The 18,240-nt window shown below is 39.2% G+C and overlaps 2 protein-coding genes across 2 annotated transcripts in view; one reads left to right on the plus strand and one right to left on the minus strand.

The window, feature by feature from the left end:
- Positions 1-9,098, plus strand: part of LOC124259456 (sentrin-specific protease 1-like) — a 36,385-nt gene extending 27,287 nt beyond the window's left edge. Inside the window, exons 17-18 of the mRNA XM_046693594.1 lie at positions 2,733-2,828; positions 5,305-9,098. Of these exons, the coding sequence (XP_046549550.1) occupies positions 2,733-2,828; positions 5,305-5,370 (162 nt within the window). The 3' untranslated portion in view covers positions 5,371-9,098. The remainder of the gene's footprint in view (positions 1-2,732; positions 2,829-5,304) is intronic.
- Positions 9,099-11,054: 1,956 nt separating this feature from the next.
- LOC124259454 (tripartite motif-containing protein 2-like) lies at positions 11,055-13,994 on the minus strand. The gene is made up of 2 exons (XM_046693592.1): positions 13,891-13,994; positions 11,055-12,876 (listed from the first exon to the last, which is right to left on the minus strand). Exon 2 carries the CDS (start codon positions 12,867-12,869, stop codon positions 11,970-11,972), a length of 900 nt encoding a protein of 299 aa, XP_046549548.1. The 5' UTR covers positions 12,870-12,876; positions 13,891-13,994; the 3' UTR covers positions 11,055-11,969.
- Between the last annotated feature and the right edge of the window lie 4,246 nt (positions 13,995-18,240).

The following is an 18,240-nucleotide window of genomic DNA, read 5'->3' on the forward strand; positions in this document are numbered from 1 at the left end:
TCTAAAAATTACATGTTTTTGGGACATGAATGCCGTGATGGTGTTCGAAAACAGAAACCGTATTAAGATTTGTTACAGAGTTATGGCCCTTGTCATGCATTTCTTGACTTTGTGCACTGTATCCCCAATGGGGACAGATTTTCTCAGAAACCGTTATAGAGAGGGGAAACCAAATTTGATATGTTTTGGGGACATGAATGCTGTGATGGTGTTCGAAAACAGAAACCGTATTAAGATTTGTTACAGAGTTATGGCCCTTGTCATGCATTTCTTGACTTTGTGCACTGTATCCCCAATGGGGACAGATTTTCTCAGAAACCGTTATAGAGAGGGGAAACCAAATTTGATATGTATTTTCAGGACACAAATGGGGCGGTGGGGTAGCCTAGTGGTTAAAGCGTTAGCTCGTCACGCCGAAGACCCTGGTTCGATTCCCCACATGGGTACAATGTGTGAAGCCTATTTCTGCTGCCCCCGCCGTGATATTGCTGGTATATTGCTGACAGCGGTGTAAAACTACTCTCACTCAGGACACAAATGCCTTAATGGAGTTTGAAAGTGTAAACTGTTATTTTTTTTTACAGAGTTATCGCCCTTGTTGTGCATTTCTTGACTTTGTGCATATTATCCCCAATGAACTGTTATAGATAGGGAAACCTTATTGGGTATGTTTTCAGTTCATGAATGTCATGGTGGAGTTAGAAAGCTGGAACCATGTGGCAAGGGATATTGATGTGTTTTTATGTTGAAAGTGTTGATTTATCATCCAAAACTGTGTTCCACAGGAGATATCACTTGTGTGAGATCAAATGATATCTCCTAGGAGATATCGTTTTGACAGTAGATTTTGTACAATGCCCTGACAATGCTATGACGTCATGTACTTGATGACGTCACAATGCTATGACATCGCTGCACTGCAAGTCTAATGGCAGTACCGTGTTCAGAGATGTACATTTTTCATTGAAAATTAATGAAGAGTGATTTTGGATGATAAATAGAATCTCACCCTCGTATCTTCTGATATCAAATATATCAACACTCGTTGATAAAAGTTAAAATATCCTCGGCAAGCCTCGGATATTTGTAACTTTATCAACTCGTGTTGATATAATTGATATCAGAAGACACTTGGGTGAGATTCTCTATTTATCACCTGACCAGTGACCCTATTACTGTCAAATTGATATGTGAGAGTGTCGGCTATTATCCTGCCTGACTTGGAATTGTTCTATTATGCCCATCTCATTTTGATAGGTAACTACCAAATTCAAGTAAAACACTTCTTTTTGAAAAATTAATGAATATTCAATTCTTGTGATCATGAATAACAAAATAAGTTAGTGAAGGCCTTCTGTTCGATTTACAGAATAGACGAGTGAATCATCACAGTCCCAGTATCCATGTTAAGCTTCACCATGGTATCTCTGTAGGCTAGCATTATAAAACCAGAATAGATCTGAACTTACACAAACAGCTGCACCCATATACAGTCGAGCACCGTTGTCTCGATATTCATGGGACCAAGAAAAAATATCGAGTTATCCGAACTTTGAGACATCCGACCAGCGGCATATCATCACACGTCACTATGAAAGAAAACAAAACAAAAAGTAGATTTTATGTATATCTATTTGTATATACATTTTTACTCACGGGGAACGCAATCTTGAAACAACTCAATAATCACATGCTAGTCACGTGATTACACAAAACTGTCATTGGATATTCTCAGTATGTTTTGAAACTATAATTCGTTATCAGTAGTGTTAGGTCGTAACAGTGAGTACTTCCTAATTAATTCCTTCTTCATTAATCGTAATTAAATAACGAATAAGTGATACCTTCAACTCAATTAGCCCTAATTAGTTTACACTACCACACCCCCTTTGATGCATGCCGTACATGTGGAAACAACCTCAGTTTAGAGGGATACTTGCCCATGAAAAGTAGGTGAATATTGAGTTTCTTTGCAAATATCGAGTTAATGGGGTATTTTGCTTGTTGTGATCATGACATTATATCGAGATATCCGAAATATCGAGACATTCGTATCAAGTTATAAGATCTTGAATAATGATAAATTATGAAGGATTTTGCCGGGACCGAGATGTTATATCGAGACAACCGAGATATCGAGTTATCAGAGTTCGACACAATGGTGCTCGACTGTATGCACATAATATACTCACATTGCTGTTCAAGTGCAGTAGGGCGGTGGGGTAGCTTAGTGGTTAAAGCGTTGGCTCGTCACGCCGAAGACCTGGGTTCGATTCCCCACATGGGCACAATGTGTTAAGCCCATTTCTGGTGTCCCCCGCCGTGATATTGCTGGAATATTGCTAAAAGCGGCGTAAAACTAAACTCAGTCAGTCAGTCAAGTGCAGTAATGTTACAGTTGAGTGTTGAACCCCGGTTTTACCTCACTCACCCTTGGTCAAGGAAAGCAGAAATGAAAACTTGGGACTGATTAGTGTGACCTGAAGATTTGTCCAGGAAGGATAATTACATATGGATGAACAACCTCTTTATTACTATATTAGAACTGGAGCGACGTTTTGTTGGAGCTTCTATCACCATTATCAAGCAAATGAGAGTTAGACCGTACACTGAAACTTCGCCCCTAAAGAAGTTGTTGGTCCTTTTATTATCCGTCCTGAGTGCTCCACTTTCTAACTGCCTCTCAAATTTGTTGTTAAATTTAATTGTAAAATGTTTTAAATGTATTCCAGGACATCCCACAGCAGATGAATGGTAGTGACTGTGGAATGTTTGCCTGCAAGTTTGCTGAATACATCACACGAGAAGCCCCTATCAGTTTTACACAGGTTAGTGAGACATTTAGGGCTGCCATGATCAGCATCCGAATATCTGTTAAAATATTAATACCCAAATTGGCATAAAAAATGTCATTGTTCATATTTTATAGGACAGAAATGAATAAGTGGCTTTAATGATAGCTTTACATTTGGTATTGTATGCTATGCTATCATGCCTAGGAAAGTATCTCTGAATTCAAGAAAATACTGTCAAAAATCTAAATCACAACACAATATTTTTTCCCAAGTTTTCGGCCACTTGTGCCAAGTTGTGAATCTGATATAAATCCAGTCCTGACGCAATAGCCGACTGAAATGATTCCAAGAGATGCCAGGTGGTGGGGTAGCCTAGTGGTCAAAGCGTTCACTTCCCCGGGTTTGAATCCCTACATGGGTTCAATGTGTGAAGCCCATTTCTGCCCTGATGTTGCTGGAATATTGCTAAAAATCGTACTCACTCCCCCCAAAATATGACTGCTAACCTTCCAGCATCTCACTAGCAGCTCGTTTGTATCCTCCCAAAGGAGCTGAGAATGAAAAACAAGTGCACATTAAATGGTGTAATAATGTAGTGCTTTGAGCTTGCTTTAGAGTGTGGAATAGGCACATTACAAACATTCACATCATCATAATCATACTCATGCTCATCATCGACCGCCTCCGTGGTGCCACCCGGATAGCGGAAGGTCGCGGGTTCGATCCCCGACCGCGTCATGCCAAAAGACGTTTAAATATGGTACTTGTTGGTCCCTGCCTGGCGCTCGGCATTAATGGGTACAACAAGGACTGGTCGGCTCGGAGTCAGTATAATGTGTCTGAGTGGGGTATTCATGCTTCACTGCGGCATGGTATCTCAGTGGGCTAGCACTACAAAACCAGCTTAAGTCTGGGCTAGTACAAGCAGCCGTACATACACACGCATGCATGTTGTCATATGAGCGAAATATTCTCCAGCACGACGTTAAACCCAATTTCACCTCACATCATGCTTATCATCAAACATGCACATCATCATTATAATCATCAAACACATTATACTCGCCATCAAACATACACATCGTCATCGTACACATACTCGTTATCAAACATACACATCGTCATCGTACGTACACATACTCGTTATCAAACATACACATCGTCATGCGCCATCGTGTTACACATACTGCGTTATCAAACATACACATCATCGCCATCGCCCACATACTCGTTATCAAACATACACATCGTCATCGTACACATACTCGTTATCAAACATACACATCGTCATCGTCCACATACTCGTTATCAAACATACACATCGTCATCGTCCACATACTCGTTATCAAACATACACATCGTCATCGTCCACATACTCGTTATCAAACATACACATCGTCATCGTCCACATACTCGTTATCAAACATACACATCGTCATTATCAAACATACACATCGTCATCGCCCACATACATTATCACATACATCGCCATTCGTTATCAAACATACACATCGTCATCGTCCACATACTCGTTATCAAACATACACATCGTCATCGTCCACATACTCGTTATCAAACATACACATCGTCATCGTCCACATACTCGTTATCAAACATACACATCGTCATCGTCCACATACTCGTTATCAAACATACACATCGTCATCGCGTCCACATACTTTCGTTATCAAACATACACATCGTCATCGCCCACACATTTCGTTATCAAACATACACATCGTCATCGTCCACATACTTTCGTTATCAAACATACACATCGTCATCGCCATCCACATACTTCGTTATCAAACATACACATCGTCATCGTCCACATACTCGTTATCAAACATACACATCGTCATCGTCCACATACATTCGTTATCAAACATACACATCGTCATCGTACACATACTCGTTATCAAACATACACATCGTCATCGTACACATACTCGTTATCAAACATACACATCGTCATCGTCCACATACTCGTTATCAAACATACACATCGTCATCGTCCACATACTCGTTATCAAACATACACATCGTCATCGTAACTGCGTTATCACATACTCGTTATCAAACATACATCGTCATCGTTCCACATACTTTCGTTATCAAACATACCAAACATCATCATCGTACACATACTTTTCGTTATCAAACATACACATCGTCATCGTACACATACTCGTTATCAAACATACACATCGTCATCGTTACACATACTGCGTTATCAAACATATACACATCATACGTTATCAACACATCATCATACACATCCTCGTTATCAAACATACACATCGTCATCGTTACACATACTCGTTATCAAACATACATCATCATCGCATACACATCCTCGTTACAAACATACACGTTATCAAACATACACATCAAACATACACATGCACATCGTACACATACTCGTTATCAAACATACACATCCTCGTTATCAAACATACACATCGTCATCATCATCGTCATCAAGTAATTATACCCTTTCTCCTTGCAGGAACACATGCCATACTTCAGGAAAAGGATGGTTTACGAAATATTAAAGAAGAAACTGCTACAGTGACAATGACCCCCAGCTGTAGTAGTCATTATCATATCTTACCTCATTCTATACAGACAGCTGACAGTTACCGTGGTTACGTGAATCCTGAATTTATCCTTGTTTACACACATTATATTTATAGAACGTCCAGTTTTGTTGAACTAAGTCAAATAATGTTTCATGTTGAAGAGTGAATGTGATCAAGCTCAGCTTGAATGGCATCAGCTTTTTCTGCCAGATTCGCGTGACCTTTGTGACATTTTTGTGGCACATGTTGTCGAAGACAGGAGATCTTAGCCTACAAATAATCAGGGAAGGAATGACGTTTTTACCGTACTTATTTTCATCCAAACAATTTTGAAACTTACATGCTGTGGAAGGAATTTTCAATCATTAGTCGAGAATATTTTATGCCTTACGGTTGTTGATGTGATAGAGATGTTGGTTGTTAGCTGCCATTGTTTTTACATAGTGTTGGTAAGTCGATGAGTTGCTAGTAAGCTTCTTTGCATTCTATTGTGCTAAACGTGTTACATTCAATTCACAATATACTATAGAAGCAGATAGAGAAAACACTGGAGTGTTCATGAAAGTAAATATCCTAACATTTATTGTGCAAATTCAGTATAGCAATAATAACGGTTTTGTTTATTCTTAGATGTTAAACTGGGTGTTTGATAGCTCACATCCTAATCTTTCTGGGCTTATGTTGTGGAGCTTTGTCATGAAAATTCATCTCCTTCAAGACAGTTATCTGTGTTAAAATAGTATGGATTCTGTATCTTCAAGGCTTGACTTTAATGATGATAACTTCAAGATGAATGTCACAATTAAAAGGATGTTTAAGAGATTACAGAGTGTCAATGGCTCAGTAAAATATATTCCCAGTACTTAAAGGGCACACTTAGAAATCATATTGTTTCAATGTTTATTAAATGATTCAGCAATTTCTGTATATTAGTAGATGTGAACTGGATAGGTGCATGGTAAAGGAACATATTAATATGTAAGATTAACCAAATACACATGAGGTTTAGAAACTGATGGTATCATCTCGATTAGAGGCGAAACTGTTTCTTTTAATATCCATAGTGATTGAAATTAGCATCACTGAGATCAAAAATGGATAGTATTATTCTTGGCCCAGTTTCACAAAGTTATTGTAGCGTTACGACTGTTGCAAGTCTATGATGCAGTATAGGAGGTTTGACGGTCATAGAGCTACAATAGCTTCGCCAAACAGGGCCCAGGTTGACACTTCTGTAAGCCAAAGGGCGTACTGAACATCTTTATGAGTACTCTGTGGTACACATGGATAATATTATATTTCTTTCCCAGCAGTGTCGCATGCTTGGATAAAACAAGTTTTGTTTTCTTTCCTTGGTGCAATCATGGTGAGTTTGGTTCTGACAATACAGCTGATGTTTATCACAGCCTCATCAAAATTTTGTTGTCTAATGAAGGTGAGCTCCAGGACCTATTGTACTCTGGACACACCATCTCAAGCTAGACTTGGGCACTTGCATCCCTCTGTGAAAACACAATGTGCATCTGTAGACAGTTCGAGGGTTCACGAGGACACGTGATCTGTGCTCTTATGGCCATAAATCATATAATTTATTTCTCCATCATAACATTGTGCGAGGACTATTCTTATGAAATATATCATTGGTGCAGACCTTATCTCTGTATATATCTGTATATATCATCAATTGTATTTTTTTTGTACGTCCAGAATATTTAAGTTCAGCAACGATTCATCATCAGCCATCTTTCGTTAATGAGTTCATCTTGGTGTCATGACGAGGAGAATCAGATGATGAAGGCAGAGGGGGTTAGCACAGTGGTGGAGGTGTTTCCTTGTGGAGGTGAACTGGTTCAGTTCTCCACGGATGAAGACACCATGTGTTGATTCCATACCTTCATTTGAGAGGGGTGGTGGGATAGCCAAGTGGTTAACATGTTCGCTCGTCACGCCAAAGACCTGGGTTCGATTCCTCACATGGGTACATTGTGTGAAGCCCATTTCTGGTGTCCCCCGGCGTGATATTGCTAGAATATGCTAAAAGTGGTGTAAAACTAAGCTGTGTTACTAAATTTCCCGAAAAAGATAGATGTCAGATATCAGACTTTCCCTGTTATGCCTGTTATTCAACAGTAGATTTCTCATGTATTTTCATCCCAGTCCTAACATTTCAAAATAAAAAATTATTGTTTCTACTGCACTACAGGCTCAAAGAATTGTGAATTCTGTTTGTCAACAGAAGCATAAAATGTTGTGTTTTTCTTTGTTATCAGTAAAACTGACATATTTTGTAAATTGTCACTGCCAAAGATATTTGTACTTTGTTTCCAGAGAAAATCATAGATATGCTCAACTGTAATTGTTTAGTTTGAACTCCTTGAGGAACTATTCCATTGTTAAGGGGGCTGGTGTCCTTGGTTCCAAGACTGAACGAAATTTTACAAATACCCTTCCATTACAATTTCATGTAACATTTTTCATGGACTCAGAGATAAATTATTCCATGATTATTCATCCCTTAGCTCACCTGTAACACCCCACCCCACCCCCACCCCCACTGTCTCTCCCCTTCCCTAATCTCCTACCCACCCTCTGTCTCCCCTCATAAACAACCAGTCCCTAAGCATGTGTTACATAATGACAGATTTCAATTCTTTTAAATTTATTGAAAACAAATGACAGATTTCAGAAGGCTTTTTTCTGAAATCGAGTATCATCTCATCTCATGAAACATAACGAATAATCCAGCTTTGTTATATATTGTGTAAATACACTTTGTACAAATTCAATAATCACATAACCTGTTGTACATGACTGAACATTCAACATGGTTACAAAAAAACACATGTATTTGTTACAGTGAGGGGATATATGTATGCTTGTATGTATGGTGTTTGAATATGCGAAAGTTTACTGTACATATTATGAACGACATCTTAGTGCTCGGTGTGTATGCTTTTGATGTTCGCAGGAAAATGTCTTATGTGATCCGATTGTGTTATTTGTGATGAAATTACTTTCAGAAAATGATAACTCCTAAAATATATTGTTCAAGACAATTTGGATGAAACAGCATGCACATATTGTCAATAAGAAGTTGCAGGTTTGGTTTACAAGGGAGATAACTTAGGATAAAGGGAGACAATCAGTTCCATTTTGCTTTCATGTTCAGCCATCTTGAGATACATGTATCAACGTGTGAGGTATCTTCAAGATTTATTAATCTAAAACAGTATTAATTATTCTTAATTAATTAATCAAAATTACATTGAATATATTGGTGTGACAGTGGTGTGAAAATTGTTAAAACTTTGATTACAGAAGATATAAATATGATGATATCAATGTTGTGACATTCAGTTGCAAACAAGGACATGTCAGTATATGTTATATTGTTTGTGGGTGCAGGAATCACTATGATCACTACAATGAATAGCTGCAGAGTAACCTGCAGTATCTCAAATGCTTATTTACTTAAATTGTCAAAGAGTGCATTTTCTAGATACTTGTAAAGTTTATGCACAAACCTCTAAACGCATTATGAGAATAAGGTTCACAAATATGTTATTTTAAAGGTTAGACAGTACATGGATTCCACTGACAATAAATGTATTACAGATTTAACTACCAAAGATGTGAACCTGTAACGTGATAAGAAATTGATGCGTATATGATTTTCAGGATGATTGTGTTGATTTGAAAAATTAAATATTTTCTCACTGTAGTCTGTTTGTCATTTCTTCACTCCTAGTAGAGCTTCAAGCAATATTGTCTGAAAAATGGTTTTGACTTTGTTCATGGTTGTTTTAATGGTGACATCACTGTTTGTGTTGCTGCATCCAACAGTGTGTTCAAGGGTGTGTTGCAAACAAACAATCGCTTGCAATCGATGTACAGCGATTCCCCTGATGAGGGGTGCTAACTTTCAGCCGCTTGCAATTGCACCAATCACTGGATGAGGTAGCTTCGTTCTCGAACCAAAATGGTGGCTTAGGGAAATATGAATTTGACAGCTGAACAAGAATTGTTTAACTTGACCAGCTGGGAAATTGGCAAAGGCGGCTTACATCCCAGCATCCTCAGTTTGTTTCACAACATCAATGTAGTCATCAGTAGTCATAAATTCATCAGTTCGTCATCGAGACTCTTCTTATACGTATTTCATTAGGGCCAGGCGAGCAAATAGTAATCGCTCCGCCATTTTGGAAGAGTGAGAAACACTTCAAGCTGTTGCAAGCCCCGGGATAAGTGATTCATTTGCTTACTCTAAGTGATTCCCGGCTTGCAACACATCCCTAGTCAATGTAATCTGTGAAGATCTGGGTTAGAGGGAGTGAGTTACGATTATAAGTTGCATCGGCAATATTTCAGCCTGGGTTAGAATTGTCTTCAGTAACCCATGCTTGTCATCAGAGGTGACTACGAGATCGAGTGGTCAGGCTCGCTGACTTGGTTGACACATATAATCTATCCCAATTGCGTAGAACAATGCTCACGCTGTTGATCACTGGATTGTCTGGTCCAGACTCAGTTATTTAGACACTGCCTCCATATAGCTGGAGGAATATTGCTGAGTGCAGCAATAAACAACATACCAACCAACAAATCAAATCAATGTGTTGAAGACACACAAGGGGGAGACTGTTACAGTACGCACTAGCCATGACGGATTAAACACAAGGTGTTATTTATCTTCCTCGGGTCCTGAAAACAACCTAATTCAGAAACTGTTAAACCAGGAAGTTCAGACATATATGTCAGCTGGTATACATAACTGTTGAGTAAGTGAATGTACTCTATGCCCCAGTCATCAATGTTGTTTTTGTTTGTTATTTTGCTAACAATGAAATCCAATATTCAGGTTTGTTGTGATTGCCCATATTTTGCTTCATGTGTATTCTCACACAGATGTCTACAAGATCCCGGGTCAGCTGCAAGAACTAGTCTAGACAAACTACAGGGGTGGAAATAACCCATTGCCCGACGCCCGAGTCCAGTGTTTTTTTCTGTTGGGCAAGCAAATTTGTATATCACACTGTACCGGTGTCCAGTTGACTTTCCAATATTAATTATGTTGTTTATTTAAAAAATTAACAAGAAAACGGCCGGTATAGTGGAAAAATTATCAGGGCAAGTGATTTTACATGTGCCACTGTACCGGAGTATACTAGCAATTTTAAAGTTATTTCCACCCCTGAACTAGTGATTGAAGTTATGAGTAACATCCTGTTAAACAAAGAAGAAAATCTGCAAAAACCAGTATGTTTGTTGTTTAGGCCAAATAAAAAAAATGTGGTTCTGATTACACGTCTATAAAATTTAGGGTAGGTAGGAAGGATTTTTATTTTATTTTTACATTTCAGGATTTTTTAAAAGGTGGTGTTCACGCGTTCACAGGAAGTCATTTGACAGATCCAGCAGTTAATATGAAAAGTGTCTGAAAAAAGGTGCCATGGGCAGCCCTTATCTCTCCCAAAGGATTTTCAGCTTGTTTTCGAAAAATTGTTTATTCAATCAAAGGGCTGTCTGACTGCTCTGCTATCTGACTGCTTGAGAGAGACCACAAGGGCTGTCTAACTGATTGAGGGTGGAGTCCACAAGGGCTATCTGACTGCTTGAGACTGGAGACCACAAGGCAAGGTAACTGCAACATAGTCATGGCATCACAATAACTGCAAAATCAGAGGTTACCTTTATTCTGTTTCCACCGAGTCAAGAGCAAACACTTCTCCATTGGATGTCCCAACTAACAGCGAGGATCTATTGAAATTGAGACAAAGAGCTGTGGGTTCTTTGACAACAATGTCATTAAATGGCTGTTTCAGCAAGCCCAGGAACTCGCCCTGCTCAGACACAATATGTATGCCATGATTCCAGTCTGCAACATAAAGCACGCCAACGTCTGCCGTAAAGATGTCCCAGAACTCGGGCCGAGCAAACGGAGACTTGTACGTCCATTTCAACTGGAAATTACCGTCGAACATTTTCAAAAACTTTCCTCCATCTGAAATGAAGACATAGTCATTCTGGTTGATGGTTATGAACCTTGGCGCCTCAAACAGAAGCTTTCCATCCCAGGTATACTTGATAATATGAACAATTCTTCCTTCCGGAGTCATCACGTAGATACATCGATCATTTTCATCACAGACATAGATACGACCATGACTGTCCACGGCAACCCCACGAGGAAGCGAGAGACCATTTGCGATCACTTTGGCCAATTTGCCTTCCAAGTCAAGAATATTGACAGACCCTCCACCAAGACTCTTCCCACAGTCTGTCAGGATCAGCTCACTGCTTGGAGCTTTGACAACACCCCAAGGTTTTACAACATGGTACATCTCTACTTCACAAATACCTTTCTTGATTTTCTTCAGAGAATTGCAGTTGGAAGCAACAAAGATACTCCCATCATATGCTGAGGCCATTCCTGTTATGTAGAACCCATATGCAAGACGATGGACCAGTTCTCCCACCATGACAGCGTTGTTTGGGTACACAGGGGAATCATCCACTACAGATTTTCCACACAGGATGTGACCTAGCGATGAGCTGCTTATCGCATTAGAGAGCGTTTCTACGGCATGGAACTCTATTTGACATTTCTCAAAATCATCCTCAGGCCAAGCGAATCATTCGACACACTCTGTCTCACTGTTTCTACGTGTCCGAACATGTTTGTGATGAGATGAGCGTCTGAACTCTTTCTTACATCTTTCACAAAACTCAAACCTTCCTTAATCCGCTGTGCATGTTCTTGCAACAGGTTGATCTTCTGTTGTTGTTTAGCATCAATCTGAGACACGCTCATAGCTATGTCTTGCATTAGTGCGACTTTCTTTTCTGTGATTATGTCAACTGTCTTCCGCCACGAGGCCTCAATCTGTGATGCAACTTTACTTGCTTGCTCCGACAGAAATTCCTGATTCATGAGGACCTTCTGATGCTGTTCCTCTATCGCCTCCTGCAAACCTTGCATTTCTTTTTCAACGACCTTCAACTTGTCCTTTGCTTTTGTGACAATATCAGCAACTGCCATGGTTCGATGTGACTTCGTAGCCGGGAGCCTGTTGTGCGGCACAGAACACGACTTACACAACCACATTTTACAATCGTCGCAAAAAATGTCAGTTTTCCTTTCCTCTTGACAAAGTTGGCAATATTTCGCAACTGTCTGACCGGACCACTCAAGGTCACTGTGTCCAGCCATGCTTGAACACTGGGCCATGACGGTCAGCAAGTTTTCCACGATGTAATTTGTTTTCAACGCCTCTAAGTTTCCATTTGGCACAATGCTTTGTTCTCGACACAGTGGGCATATGATGACCATACCAGGAAAGGAAGCTTCCATGAGCCTCTGTAAACATGGCAGACAAAACGTATGCTGGCACTGTAACACTTTGGGTTGTTTGTAACACTCAAGACACAAGGAGCAAGACAGTTCATCTGTTAGTTTCTCCTTGCTAACATGAGATGGGGAGGCAGTTGCCATGGTGATTCTGAAACACAATTAAACAACAGATTTACTCAAAGTTGCCCCAAAATCAAGAAGTAGGCCTGTGATTTCTAGGAGAATTCATATTCAGTTATCATAAAGCAAAACGTATTATATATATGTGCAGATGATCAACAATTAATTCATTGGGTTTCATTTATTGTTGAACATAGAGCAAGACACGGCATGAACACTTATAGGATAAACATGGATACAATGAACATGGACAGAGAGAACAAATGGATATGACAAACTCTTACAAAATCTGAAATTAATTCCCCTTTTGGCTTAGGTTAGGCCATATTGCAGTACTCAGCAATATTCCAGCTATATGGCAGCGGTCTGTAAATAATCGAGTTTGGACCAGACAATCCAGTGATTAACAGCATGAGCATTGATCTATACAATATGGGATATGATGGCATGTGTCAACCAAGTCAGCGCCCTGACCACCCGTCTGTCACTTCTTACAACAAGCATGGGTTACTGAAGATCAGTTCTCCGGATAATCACAGGTCTCTCTTTCTCAGGTAACATCACTGATTACAGGTAGGTTCCAATAAGTGAATGTAAAGTTAACAGTGCATGCAGAAGAATACCATATGTCTGCAATCAATGTGGGCTTGTAACAAGTTGTGGAAGAAGAGCCGTTCATTGCACAATTTTGCAGCTATCCATATGACTCATTCCTTCACTGGATTTCACGTAGGATATTAAGTTTCAAAGTCGTGTACACTAGTACAAATTTGACCTATATTATATCGACACTATGATCATCTAGACCAGAAAAGCTTACCTGACTTCACACTGTCGTTATCAAGATCGTTGAGTTATATATGCAGCCGGTAGCTTGCATATATAACAAAATGTCATTGTGTCAAATTGATGTGAATGAAAATCACAACGTATGTAATTTGTAAACCAGACCTGCACAAAACACTTGAGATGTCACTTGTAACCACACCGACTTCATGTTCAACATTACACGTGGACAACATTTTTTAAAAGAATTACCTACCATTCGTGTAAGAAACTGTCGATGATTGATATCGGTGACAGCGATTTTAACGGGACATTTGTCAATCAATGACTGCCCTCACAAATCAACTTAGATTGTATCGCGGAAGTAAAACGAAAATAGAGTTACTTGCCCTTGAATCCGTTCAAAGCGCCAGTCAGACTGGGATCCTGTCTACGGTAAAGGGTAAAATACTAAGATCGCAACCAAATTATTAGACTAATGCTAAGTCCCTGAACATATATAATATTAATAGTAACAAATAAACCCATTTAAATTGAAAAGGAGCCCCAGTGATATGGGAGGAAATCTAGACTTGCTTCAGACAAGGGATTTAGCATTGCAGGGAAGGCTTGGCAGTAGGGAAAATAATAATGTGGTTCAGTGACCGTGAAAAAGTCTACCGAAATAACAGAGGACTGTTTAATTGCAACAACCAAGATATGCTTCCATTTTTCATATTTAAAATTTATTCATCGCACCAAATGTCAAAATGAATATCTTGGTATTTAATCATACCATGTAATAATGTCAGTTGACCCATTATATTAAAATACACATTTAACTGATTTGAAAACATAAAACACGGAGACTATATAACTTGTAGATTATCCCTGCATACACTAACCATGGTGACGTGAAGTATATAACAAACGCCCAAAGAACAATCTAACTAATGGTGCCATGTATTCTTGAATAAAATTTAAATAATTTTACTACATATAGGCTAGCAAATTCAAATTGTACACACACACACACACACACAGAGTATGTCCCACTGTCCCTGAACCACATTATTTTCCCTTCTGCGTCGCCCTCCCTGCAATGCTCAAGTTTAATGAAGCAAGTCTAGATTTCCTCTGAATCGCCCGTCTCACTAGGGCTCCTTTTCAGTTTAAATGAGATTATTTGTTGCTATCAAAGTTACTGACTGACTGACTTGGAGTAAGACTTGGACAAAATTGGACTACTTCAAGTTCACAAATAAGCCCATCATAGTGTCACTCGGGTAAAGTCTAGAGATATTATTGTTCAAATATTTACCTGTCCATCTGTTTCCGAATATTTTAACGCCCAACTCAATGTTAACAGACAGACAGATGAAAATGTGCCACACTATTCGAGACTATGTCCTTACATAAAAATAATATAAAACTCAAATTGCAAAGGTTTTTGTTGTTGTTGTTGTTGTTGTTGTTCTTCTTGTTCTTGTTTAACGCCACACTCACTAGTATCCCAGCTGTATGACGGTGGACTGATAAATAATCGAGTCTCAATCAGATCATCCAGTGGCTGGGATCACTCGCATCGATCTAAGCAGATGGTATACGACTGACTGAGTTTGGTTTTACGCCGCTTTTAGCAATATTCCAGGACATCACGGCGGGGGACACCAGAAATGGGCTTCACACATTGTACCCATGTCGGGATTCGAACCCGGGTCTTCGGCGTGACGAGCCAACGCTTTAACCACTAGGCTGCCCCATCGGCCCCTGCTATCAAAGTTATATTTAGAGACTAAATGTTAGTCTAACACACATGCACGCACACACCAAAGATATATATATTGGCGCTTGCAGAGTGTGGATGGAGATAACAATTGTTAATAACGGCTCTTTTGTTGTCATGTTTATCTAAGTGAGTGGCTTGACAATATTGATATCTTCATGACCTACTGACCTGTACGAGTGTACATATATAGGTCAGGTCTCGACATAAGGTGAATATGTGATCGAGGGAGTGAGTGAATGTTTGACACCCATTTTAGCAGTGTTCCAGCAATATCACGGCAGGGGACACCAGAAATTGGCTTCGCACATTGTACCCATGTGGGAAACATATTATTAAAAAGAAGAGACATTGCATTAAGTTTATTAGGTATTTATCTTACGGATCCTAATCTTGCTGATGCAAAGATTTAAAGTGCTTTATAAGTGCATATCATCGTATACCACCTGCGTAGATCGATGCGAGTGATCCCAGCCACTGGATGATCTGATCGAGACTCGATTATTTATCAGTCCACCGTCATACAGCTGGGATACTAGTGAGTGTGGCGTTAAACAACAACAACAACAACAACAACATCAACAACAACAAGAACAACAAAAACCTTTGCAATTTGAGTTTTATATTATTTTAATGTAAGGACATAGTCTCGAATAGTGTGGCACATTTTCATCTGTCTATCTGTTAACATTGAGTTGGGCGTGAAAATATTAGTTCGGAAACAGACGGACAGGTAAATATTTGAACAATAATATATCTAGACTTTATCCTAGTGACACTATGATGGGCTTATTTGTGAACCTGAAGTTGGTCCAATATTGCAAAGGTTATCAGACTGAACTCAAAATGTCTCCCTCCATTGACTCATTTAAAAGTTCCCTGAAAACCCATCTTTTCAGAAAATATTACAATCTATAACTTAACTTTCCAAAAATTTAACCCTCGTTCTAGCATAACCTTTGCTTTGTAAATATTTGTAAATATGTAGCGCTTTGAGCATGACTTAGGTGTGGAATTCAGCGCATTATAAATACACATATTATTTATTTATTATTATTTATGTAAGTGTAGTGCATATAGGTAATATAGGTAATCAAACATACCTTATATATATATATACGCAGGTACCATAACAGACCCTGTGTTCAACCTGTTCCGTACTTGCTTGACAGCGATACAAGAATCTGTATCGAAACGTCGCATCATCCGATTGAAGAAGTTGTCCATCCATAAAGTTGGTCTGATCCAACATACCTTTCCTTCTGTTTTATTTAATTATAGAACACTTTTAGAAAATGTTGATAACACTGACTGGTTTTCAGTAAGGCTGGTTTGTATTAAAAGATATCGGTGCTGTAGTCTGGTACAAAATACTGAGTTTTATACATTGATTAGATATGATAAAAAAATAGTGTCTGTGTATGACCAGAGACCATATACCGGTATATGGTCTCTGGTATAACCATTACTTCCCTTCCAAGAACGGGGCGGTGGGGTAGCCTCGTGGTTAAAGCGTTCGCTCGTCACGCCGAAGACCCGGGTTCGATTCCCCACATGGGCACAATGTGTGAAGCCCATTCCTGGTGTCCCCGCTGGAATTTGCTAGAAAGCGGCGTAAGACTAAACTCGCTCACACTCTTCCAAGGACACGATCCGTGAAGATCCGGGGTAGAATAGGTCTTCAGCAACCCATGCGTGCCACAAAAGGCGACTATGCTTGTCGTAAGAGGCGACTAACGGGATCGGGTGGTCAGGCTCGCTGACTTGGTTGACACATGGCATCTGTTCCCAATTGCGCAGATCGATGCTCATGCTGTTGATCACTGGATTGTCTGGTCCAGACTCGATCATTTACAGACAGCCGCCATATAGCTGGAATATTGCTGAGTGCGGCGTAAAGCTAAACTCACTCACCCACTCTTCCAAGGACACTGCAGTCCGTCATTGGACGAAAACGATACTGTATCGTAAAACTGTATTCAGAGGTACAGATCTAGATAAGATGCGAATATCTGGATAAAGTATGCAAAGATGTATGTGAAAACTCAAATCCTATCAGTCATTGCGGACAAGTACGTTTGAATTTTTGTAGATACTCAATAAATTTGATCTTACATGCGTACACACACAAATGTCAAATTTTAGCTTGCGTACCTGTGGATAGATAAAATAACGGAGGTGTATTGAGAGGTTCTATTTCAGTACATGAACTTGGCAACTTGCAGTGTTTCTTATCGTTTGTCATATTACAGATCAAATATACATAACAAATACGTAAACCAACATTTTAACTTTAGAATTTTTTACAATTAATGGAAAATGGCAAAACACCTAATTGAGTTTGAATGAGGAGGGTACAATTTATTAGGTTACACAAAGGAAAATTTGAATACATGTACCCCATTAAACGTACATAACACAATGACCCCAAAGTTATCTGTAGCTCTTCTGTATGGATGTGATTTTGTTTTCATTTAGCAATAGAACGCGGACTAGGTATGTGATTATGTTCAATATCAGCTTTCAACAGACAATGGATACTTTTGTCTGTCTGTTTTACCTATGTGTTTTGTGAAATTATGGTAGGAAAGTTCGATGGATTGTGAAATATATTTATCCTGTACATATCTATTTGAAATATGTTTTAATGCTGTGTATCTGTGAGGAATAATTACACTGTTACTTTAAAAATATGTTTCCCTCCCCGATATATGATACAACAGTGAACTTGTTCCACTATGAGCTGAGTCGGCATATGCGACTTTGCCTGGAGCCCTCGTTCACGTATTGCGCAACAAACCATTAAACCCAGTTTAAATGTTACCGGAAGAACTTATTTAC

The sequence above is a fragment of the Haliotis rubra genome, unplaced genomic scaffold, assembly GCF_003918875.1.
Source record: "Haliotis rubra isolate DU_JTF1 unplaced genomic scaffold, ASM391887v1 Scf721, whole genome shotgun sequence".
NCBI lineage: Eukaryota > Metazoa > Mollusca > Gastropoda > Lepetellida > Haliotidae > Haliotis > Haliotis rubra.